Source organism: Orycteropus afer, unplaced genomic scaffold, assembly GCF_000298275.1.
Source record: "Orycteropus afer afer isolate SDZICR_OR568_19922 unplaced genomic scaffold, OryAfe1.0 scaffold00549, whole genome shotgun sequence".
NCBI classification, from domain to species: Eukaryota; Metazoa; Chordata; class Mammalia; order Tubulidentata; family Orycteropodidae; genus Orycteropus; species Orycteropus afer.
Window position 1 is genome coordinate 169,404 of NW_006922136.1, and position 10,962 is coordinate 180,365.

Here is a 10,962-nt window from a genome sequence, read left to right on the forward strand (position 1 = left end):
TTGCCCAACCTTCCTTCCGAGGAGTGGCTGGTGGGTTTGAACTGCCAACCTTCTGGTTAGCAGTCAAGTGCCTTAGGCACTATGCCACCAGAGCTCCTACTTCAACTATAGCTCTACTTTAATTGTTCTGTGGCTGGTTTTTACTTGATCTGTCCCATTTTTGTCAGTTCCCTAGATTAAACAACTCATGTTTTCCTACTTTGTTATTTCTCTGGCAGGTCCCTCTCAGCCTCCTTTTAAGTTACTTCTAATTTCCCAGGTAATGAGGTGGGGGAATTGCCTTTAATATACATCTCATAGGCTTTAAACCCTGTTAACTTTAAACTCTGAGTTTGGATACCTGTCCCCAAGGCTTTCGCCAGGACCAAGACTAGTGCCTAACTTAGCTTGGGTGCAGAATCTAGGAAGATACCAAAGCATAATCAAGGTAAATGATATCTTAATGTGTTAATTAAAAAAAATCCATGATGTAAAACCCAAACCTCTTGCTGTTGGGTCGATTCTGAATCACAGCAACTCTGTATAGGACCGAGTAGAACTGCTCCATGGGTTTCCCTGGGTATAAATCTTTACAGAAGTTCAACTATCACATATTTCTCCCACAGAGTAGCTGGTGGGTTCTAACTGTTGACCTTTGGTTTAGCAGCCAAGTACTTAACCACTGCATCACCAGGGCCCCTTAAGATGAATGAAGAATCAAAATTTTAAACAAAGACAGGATCTGTGGGCCATGATTAGGGTGAGTTGAGTGAGGCAGGGCCATGCAAGTGCAGGGTTGGATACTGTCTTTATATAAATTTTGACATTTTGTTCATCTTGGATATTTTTTGCATTTATTTTGGTACCCCCTTAAATTTTGCACCCAAGTGCCTCACCTCACCTTAGTCCTGTCTCTGTCTGTGATTTCTAGAGTGTATATTCATACTCTGTTCTGAAATGTCTTAAAAAAAATGACAGCTAAATGGTTGGGAAAGTAAGTGTTTTGAATGCATTACTTTGGTTTCCATTAATATTTCAGAATATTTTGCTTCCATCGTTCTGACGCCATTTCTCAAACTGTATTTGTGAAACCTGTTAGAGTCTTTGTTTTATCTAATCGTGAATATGCTCACGTATCTGTAGAACAACTGAAATTATTAAAGCTTCTCCTTAGGGGCCTTATTATAATACACATTTATTAGGAAAGTGAGTTCAAACAAGTAACTTCCAAATGATTTCTACCCTTGAATCTCTCAGGTACATGAGTTTGTTTAACTAATAAGGTCCTTAGGTGATACAAGTGGTTTGCAACTGGCTGCTATCCTAAAGGTTGGCAGTTAAAACCCACCCAGCAGTGCCATGAAAGAAATGCCTTGACAGTCTGCTTCCATAAATATTAGCCAAGAAAAACCCTATGGAGTAGTTCTGTGTAACACGTGGGGTCACCATGAATCAGAATCAACTCGATGGTAGTTGGTTTTTATTTTTGGTCTGTATCTAATGATTATGGTTTATACTTAGTGATCACCACTACGTTTTACTGTTTTCAACCATCTGAACTTACATCATTCATTTTTTTTTAACAAAATGATGTGATTTGAGTCCTAGTGTAAAAGGATTGAGTAGAGCTTTGTTGAAAAAGGAATTATTTTACAGAAAACAAATCCATAAAGCCTTTAGAGCATTTGGAGAAGTTGTGAGAAAAAAAAATCCTCTTCCAAAATTATGAAAGTAGGTATTTCTAAATGTATGTTGAAATACCAAGCAGTACTTTTAGCAAGTTATAAAAAGTTATTGTTTAATTTAAATGCTTTAAACTCAATTTTTGGTTTCTGGTTTGATGAGTTTTAACAAAGCCATAGAGTTATGCAACCACCACTACAGTTAAGAGAGAAATAATTTCCTCACCCTCGCACAACTGTTGATGGAGTTTTGAATCACCCTAAGACACAGATCTCCTATGCTGTTTATCTGCAGCTCTATAAAGAATATGACGAGTCTGTTCTTAGTATTTGTATCAGTGAAAGAAAACAATGTGGATCACATCTAACACTTGGCCTTAACGTTCCTCTTGCTAAATTATCAGAAGAGCATTCCGTTAGTGTGTATAGTAAACTCAGTTATCTAAAAGTATGAATTTAAACCTTTATTGAATGATGGGATAAACTTTCCGTACTTCTTAGGGTTGAAATTATAGTGCAGGTAACACTGAGGGTAATGTAGGACTTGAATTTCTAACTTTGCTAAAATGATTATACACAATGAGTAAACTTTATGACTTTTATCATTCATCTTTTATTGAAAAATTTAGCAAATTCGAATAGCATGTGAGGTTATACTATATATGTGCGTGTATATGAAGGTGTTTGATTTTAAGAGATTGAAATCACATTGTTTCCTTTATCATCATAGAGGAATATATTAATATTTGAGCAAAATTTTATTTCAATTTCTTAGGTCAAAAACAGTGAAACTCTTAAATGAGAACTCTGTTTAGACTGTAGTAATGGGTACAGAAAAGTTACAAGGATTAGATATTTTATCTAGCAAGACTTTGGTTTAGATTCTGTGCTACATTAATAATGCAACTGCTATGATTTACCCATTGCCATCAAGTCACTTCCAACTCATAGCGACCTTATAGAACAGAGTAGAACTACCATAAAGTTTCCAAGGCTGTAAATCTTTGTAGAAGCTGACTGTCACATCTTTCTCCTATGGAGCAGTTGGTGAGTTTGAACCACTGACCTTTTATTTAGCAGCTGAGGGCTTAACCACTGCATCACCAGAGCTCCTTTAGTATTCCCTGTATTCCTCGGGCACTGCCAGTAGAAACTTTCAAGAACTGTTTAAATCTGTAATGTATGAAAGTCTATCTCTTTGTTAGCTTCTACATCTTAAAATTTGACTGAGAGTATCCCTTATTGAAAATACCCTTAAGGTTGCATTAGGTGTTAAGCTGAATAAAATTTTTGCTTTAATAGCATTGTTACTTACAGTGTTCAAAGTCTGATAGAATTCTCCCACTTCCATTTTTTCCTATTAATTTCAAGTAATTTCTCAAAATGATTTCTCATGAACTCTTAGTTTTCAACTAGTGTGTCTAAGAGAATGTAAATAATTTACTTTCTCAGTTTTTGTTTTCTTAAGTCAAAGCATAAGAATTAGAGTTGTTTCACCACATTGAGGAGACAAATAATAGATGAGCTATTGCTTATAAGGTGTTGTAGCTGTGCATTGCTGCTTTATGTTTTCTTTCTTTTTTAGTTATGGCTTCACCGCTGTATACATACCACTGTGCTCCTATTCCTGCTGCTGCTGCCTCTCTGCCGCTGCCACCGCCTCCACCTCTTCCTCCTCTTGAAATGGGAGAGACTTCAAACTTACCACCACCACCTCCACCTTATTCTTGTGATCCTAGTGGCAGTGATTTGCCTCAGGGTAAGTAGATACTGAGATTTGGATAAAGGTTGTTTAGGGTTTTATTTATTTATTTATTTATTTATGTTTTTAAAGAGCATATCCCTTTCTAGTTCACCTGTGTAGATGAGGTAGAAGACCAAAAAAAAATTGACTTGAGAGAATAATGCTGGGTAAGTGACTAAGGAGAAAGGTTGATGAAACTGAAAGCATAGTCAGCAAGAGGATAGTTGAGTTGATTTGTGCTGCTTCTTTGGTTGCTACACATCTGCCTTGAGGAAGATATTCAAGCAATATATTTGCTTTTTCACAACTATTTCTCTGGAAGAGGAGTTGGGATCATGATTTCTCTAATGTTTTTCACACAAGTGTGTGAAATTGTTGCACTCTTCAATAATTAGAATTCTGAGTGAATTGTGTAAACTTTGAGATGTTGGTGGCGGTGTGAGGGTCTAGTCAGCCTTGGCCTTCAACTATGTGCTATTTCCTTAAACAACAAATAAGAAGATAGCTTTTTATCAGAAGTTTTGTGAACCGTCAGTTTGGCAATATTTCTCACAAACGAATTATAGGTGAAAATTGTGGCTTTTTTTGGGGTGGGGAGGGTGAAGGGGACTGTTACAGTCTGTTGATTACTTTTTATGTGTTTCCCTTTTTAGTCTATTTTTTTCCACTTGACCCTAAGATAGTCACTAAGATAACCTTCCGCACTAGCTTATTATTTTTTTTTTCTACCTCAGAAGTTCATTATCACTTTTATGTAGCTGATTCTGTTTTGTTTTTGAACTTTTAATTGTGATTTGGGTGAACATTTACATAGCAAATCAGTTTGGATTCAACAGTTCATAAGCATTTCGTTTCATCCCGTTGATTATAACCTCCACAATGTAACATCACTCATCTCACTTCTTCTGTTTCCCATTTCCATTGCTCCTCCCTTTTGTATCCCTTCCTGTCTTGTGAACTTTGTCCTTGGGCAAATGTCTTTTGACTTTGAACGGTTGATTTTTCGAAAGAGTTTATTTCCCTAGGTCCTAGTGTTCACCGTATTTTGTTGTTGCTCTAGGTGCCATAGAGTTGCCTCCGACTCATAATGACCCTATGTACAATAGAATGAAACACTGCCCGTCCTGTGTGATCCTCACAGTCCTTGCTATGCTTGAACCCATGGTTATAGCTGCTGTGTCAGTCCTTCTCATTGAGGGCCTTCCCCTTTTTCTCTAACCCACCATGATATACTTCTCCGGGGATTGGTCCCATCTGACACTGTGACCATAGTAGGTGAGATGAAGTCTGGCCATTTTTGCTTTGAAAGATCATTCTGGCTGCACTTCGTCCAGGATAGTTTTGTTTGTTCTTCTGGCAGCCCATGGTATTTTCAGTATATTTCACCAACATAATTTGAAGGCACCAACTCTTCGGTCTTCCTCATTCCTTGTCCAGCTTTCTTGTGCATATGAGGCGATTGAAAGTACAATCACTTGGGATAGGTGCACCTTAGTCTTTAAAATGATATATTAGCTCCATAACACTTTAAAGAGGTCTTTTGCAGCTGATTTTCCCAGTATAATACAATACCTGATTTCTTGATTGCTGATTCCACAGGTGTTGATTATGGATCCAAGTAAAATGAAATCTTCGACACCTTCAATGTTGTCTCCATGATAAAATGATGTTGCTTATGGGCCAAGTTGTGAGGAGTTTTGTTTTCTTTGTGTTGAGATGTAAATCCATACTGCAGGCTGTAGTCTGATTTTCATCAGTAAGTGCTTCAAGTCATCTTCACTTTCAGCCAGTAAGATCGCGTCTCTTGCATATCTCAGGATATTAATGAGTCTTCCTCTAATCCTGATGCCATGTTCTTTTTCTGATAGGTATAGCTTCTCGGATTATTTGCTCAGAGTATGGATTAAATATGTATAGTGAAAGGATACAACCCTGTTGCACTCCCTTCCTGATTTTAAATGATGCAGTATTCCTTTGTTCTGTTTGAACAACAGCCTCTTGGTCTGTGTACAGGTTCCTCATTATCACAATTAAGTATTTGGAAATTCCTGTTCTTTGCATTGTTATGCATAAATTATTATGATCCACACAATCTAATGCCTTTGCATAGTCAATAAATCATAGATAACACATCTTACTGATATTCTTTGCTCTCAGACAAGATCCATCTGACATAATGTTTTGGTTACCTAGTTCTGGTAGTGTAATGCCTGAGGCACTTGACTGCGAACCAGAAGGCCAGCGGTTCAAACCCACCAGCCACTCCTTGGAAGGAAGGTTGGGCAATCTACTTCTGTAGTGATACTGCCTCGGAAACCCAAGGAGGGGTTGCTATGAGTTGGGTCCGACTTGACAGCACATAACGACGACTAGTGCTGCTCTGACAGGAATATACCACAAATGGGATGGCTTTAACAAACGGGAGTTTATTCTCACAATTGGGAGGCTTAAAGTCAGAATTCAAAGTGCCAGGCTCTTGGGCTTCAGCTCTGCCTCCTGCTCCCAGCCCACTAAAGCTGGGGGATTTTTTCTTCACTCAGACAGCTGCTGGCTACGGGGGCTGACAAACCCAAGTTTGACAAGTAAAAAGCCACAGTCCCAGTATTACCAAACAACACGGCAGGTCATTGATTCAAGTCCATTGAAAGACCCAAGCTTGGCAGAGCATGGCAGACTGCTGAACAACGACTCAGCTACATGGAGGGTTCAACCGTGCCATAAGCTAGAGAACATTCTCAAAGCTCCTGCTTATACATGGGAAGCAGACCCCATCCCTAAAGCCAGCTACTCAGCTGCTTGTGGTAGATCCCACCATGGAGTTGATTGCCAGTCTCATCATAGGGAATAACTGCCACCAGCTGTCCAGCTAAGTTGACACACAATGCTAACTACCAAAGGAGCTCTGTTGGCATAGTGGTTAAACCATGTAACTACTAACCAAAAGGTCAGCATCCATTTGTTGAAACATCTCAATGGGTATTCCATCGATTCCTGGAGCCTTGTTTTTTTTGCCACTTCTTTCAGTGCAACTTTGACTTCTTCCTTCAGTATCATTGGTTCTTGATCATGTGCCACCTCTTGAAATGAATGATTGTCTGCCAATTCTTTTTGGTATATTGTTGTTGTTGTTGTTATTTGCCATCAGGTCAGCCCTGACTTATAGCGACCCTTCCTTGAGTTTCCGAGGCAGTATCACTACAGAAGTAGATTGCCTGATCTTCCTTCCGAGGATTGGCCAGTGGGTTTGAACTGCCAGCTTTCTGGTTAGCATTCAGGTGCCTTAGGTACTGTGCTACCAGAGCTTCTCTTTTTGGTATAGTGACTTTGTATTCCATCCATCTTCTTTAGGTGTTTCCTGCATCATTCAACATAATTGCACATGGAATCTTTCAATATTGCAATTCGAGGCTTAAATTTTTTCCTCAGTTCTTTCAGCTTGAGAAATGCTGAGTGTGTTCTTCCCTTTTAGTTTTTCTAGCTTCAGCTCTTTGCCCATTTCATTATAATAATTGATTTTGTCGTCTTGAGCTGCTCTTTGAAATCTTCTGTTCAACTCTTTTACCCTGTCAATTCTCCCATTTGCTTTAGCTACTCTCCATTCTAGGGCAAGTTTCAGAGTCTCCTGACATCCACTTTGGTGTTTTCTTCCTTTCCCATCTTTTTAATGATATTTTGTTTTCTTCACGGATGATGTTCTTGATGTCATCCCACAATTCCTCTGGATTTCAGTCATTGGTGTTCAGTACATCAAATCTGTTCTTTAGATGGTCTCTAAATTCAGGAGGAATATAATCACGGTCATACTTTGGCTCTCGTAGAGTTGTTTTAATTATCTTCAGTTTCAACTTGTACTTGCATATGAGAAGTTGATGGCATGTTCCACAATCAGCTCCTGGCCTTGTTTTGGCTGAAGATACTTATCTTCTCCATTGCCTCTTGCCACAGATGTAGTCTGTGTGATTCCTGTGTACTCCATCTGGCAAAGTTCACGTGTATAGCCACCATTTGTGTTGTTGATAAAGGTATTTGCAATGAATAAGTCGTTGGTCTTGCAAAAGTCTATCATGCGATCTCCAACGTCATTTCTATCACCAAGACCATATTTTTCAACTACCGGTGATTCTTGTTTCCAACTTTTGCATTCCAGTCACCAGTGATAACGAACACATCTTGATTGCATGTTCAGTCAATTTCAGACTGCAGAAATTGGTAAAAATCTTCAATTACCTCATCTTTCGCTTTGGTGGTTGGTGCGTAAATTTGAATAATAGTCATATTAACTGGTCTTTCTTTTAGGCATATGGATATTATCCTGTCACTGACAGCATTGTGCTTCAGGGTAGATCTTGAAACATTTTTTGTGTTAATGAATGCCACATCATTCCTCTTCAAATTGTCATTCTTGGCATAGTATATCATATGATTGTCTGATTCAAAATGGCCATAACCAGTCCATTTCAGCTCACTAATGCCTAGGATGTCGATCTTTATGTGTTCCATTTCATTTTTGACAACTTCTCATTTTCCTAGTTTCATGCTTCATAAATTCCAATTATTAATGGATACTTGCAGCTGTTTTCTTCTTGAGTTGTGCCTCATCAGTAAAAGGAGGTCCTGAAAGCTTTATTCCATCCACATCATCAAGATTGGCTCTATTCTGAGGAGGCAGCTCTTTCCTAGTCATATATTGAGTGCCTTCCAACCTGAGGGGCTCATCCTCTGGCACTAAATCAGGCAGTGTTTCAGGGCTTTTTTTCAGTCATATATCAGACAGTGTTTCACTGCTATTCATAAGATTTTCACTGGCAATTCTTTGAAAAGTGGATGGCCTCTTCCTTCTTCCAAGTCTGGCTTAGTCTGGAAGCTCCACTGAAACCTATCCACCATGGCTAACCCTGTTGGCACTTGCAACACTGGTGGCACAGCCTCCAGCCTCACAGCAACACACAAGCCACCACAGGACAACAAATTGACAGATGAGTTCGTATCCCTTAGCTGTTTCAAACTGCTGCACTCCCACTTTCTGGCCCTACCAGTTCCAGCCCTCCAAAAGCCGTCTGCTGCTTTCTTCCAGCCTTCCCTACCAGTTCCGGCCCTAGTAGTAAAATACATGCTGATTATTTTAACAGTGGTTATAGCTATATTTTTAATATTTCGGGAGTCTCTGACATGAGGAATTTTATGAGAGTTCATTTGTAAATTTAATGAAACTCAGATTGTATCGTCCTATAAATAAGAATATACATGATTCCCAGGTCAAGCAGTAAAAATACAGTTAGAGGATAATTGGAATGTTAGGAACATTTCCTCTTCTTTGTCTAGTTTTTGTTCATTTATGAAATTATTAAGTTCTATACTGTGTAGAGAAATTTCATCCCTCAGGATATAACAAGTTTTGAGTTCTTTATCTTGGTCATTACCTCTTCTGTTTATAATTTTAATGGTGGTGCTTTAAAACAGTGAATTGTTTCATACTATGCTGGTTGTCGCAGCAGGCATCACTAATCTCAGTATTAGTAGAAAATTAGTTTGTATTGTGTATTAGCTCTATTAACTGAAGTCCATTATGATTGCTTAAGCAAGATTTGCTTCAGACTTTTAGTCATGAGATGAGAAAATGCCTTTAATGGCATCTTTGTAAATACTAGCAGAATGGAGTGGTATTTATATAACATCTGGCTAATATTAAAAATAGAAGTAAAGTAAGTATTTGATAACTAAACTTTGAATTAGAAAATGGTCTTACTATAAGGTAGGTGAATGGTCATGTACTGTAACATAGAATTGAGGGTATTGTGGGTTTGAGAAAACTGGATTGATATATACCTTAATATAAAATGCTCAATGAGAAACGCTTTTAAGTGATAGTTCTAATTGCTTATGTTATCTAGTAACTAATTTTTCTATTTTAATTTTAGATACAAAAGTTTTGCAATACTATTTCAATCTGGGATTACAGGTATGAGTTAAAATTACTTTGATAAGCTCTCTATTAAAAATATAAGCTATTATGATAATCAGATTCTTGAACTTTTTAAAACAAGAAAAATCTTGTTTGAGGATCCTAGTTCTGAGTTGGACATTGTATGGGGCCTTAAAATTTTTATTTCTGTCTTTCTAAGATTCGTTCCAAACATTATATAGGTCAGTTTTCTGCTTTAGCCTCTGAGCACTTTAGTTTCTCTTATAAAATAGCTGTTAAATTGACTGGGGGCTAAGGTCTACTTTAATACTTTTTCACATTAGAAATACAAGTGTTCATTGCAGAGCATTTGGGAAATAATAAAGTATAAAGAAAACCTCAGCATCATATTCACCTCCATGTTTAACATCCCATACCAACTCTTCCCTGTATTTTTCTGCCTCTGAATAAAAATAAAAAATGGAGTCTTTATCTTGTTTACTTAAATATTTTTATGTCTATTTATGCATTTTTTTGTGAAAAGTAATCAGACTAACTCACAGATATTTAAAGACTTGTATTACTTGTAAAGCACTGATGTGTTCATAGATACCTGCCAAACACTGGTTTTCACCACTCCTCTGAATCATATAGGTGATTACTGACATGTGTCTTAATATCATTGAAAGATATTTTTGACTTGAGATGAGGGCTCTTTTATTTTATAGAGATCATTCTGATGTAGTAATATAGATGACAGATTTACTGAAAAGGAACAGCACGTTTTAGATTTGGCAGATGATGGTAAATTACTAAATATTGTCCTGGATAATGCTTAGTTTTGTTTATTCCCAAACACTGATTTTCCTAAATTCATGGACGTTACATATCATTGCCAGAATACTGTCTTTCCCAGTTGGCACACATTTATAAATTAAGAGTAGTGAGGTAGGTTTTTGTTCCTTAAGAATATTTTTCCTAAGTACTATTTCACAGTTATTATAGTCACATAGACAAACTGCAATCTTTTCCACAAATCTGAGTCATTTTAAGTATTCTCCTGCCTTTCACATCATGAGAATACCAGGAAATGAAGAATAGATACTTTAATACTTTTTCACATTAGAAATACAAGTGTTCATTGTAGAGCATTTGGGAAGTAATAAAGTATAAAGAAAACCAAAATCACCTTTATAACCACTGTTCACTTAGATACATTTCCTTATGGACTGTTGTACTATATAATTTTGTAATCTTTTACTTAACAATATGCGTATGATTTTTATTGCCTTTTTAGTGCTCTGTCATGGGTAGATCTTAATTCATTCAGCCAGTTTCCTGTTTTTAAACACTTAGATTGTTCATTATTTTTTCAATTTTTAAAGTTATGCTACAAAAGGCATCTTTGTATACACTTCTTTGTGTACATTTCTTATTTCCATAGAATGCTTTCCTAAAAGTATTCCTAGGTCCAAAAGATCTTAAATGATTTTCTAAGTGGCGAAAAAACAAAATTCATATCACACCTGAAAATCATGGCTCAGGTTTTTTTTTTTCAGTGAGGACCTATAATACTTTAAGAATAAAACCAAACCAAACCTGTTGCCATCAAGTCCATTTTGATTCATAGTGATCCTATAAGATAGAGTAGAATT

At 37.1% G+C, this 10,962-nt stretch overlaps 1 protein-coding gene across 1 annotated transcript in view; it reads left to right on the top strand.

Moving 5' to 3' along the window:
• ALG13 (ALG13 UDP-N-acetylglucosaminyltransferase subunit) overlaps positions 1 to 10,962 on the top strand; it is an 82,676-nt gene that overhangs the window by 67,786 nt on the left and 3,928 nt on the right. Inside the window, 2 exon segments of the mRNA XM_042782982.1 lie at positions 3,247 to 3,420; positions 9,324 to 9,364. Coding sequence (XP_042638916.1) covers positions 3,247 to 3,420; positions 9,324 to 9,364 — 215 coding nt within the window.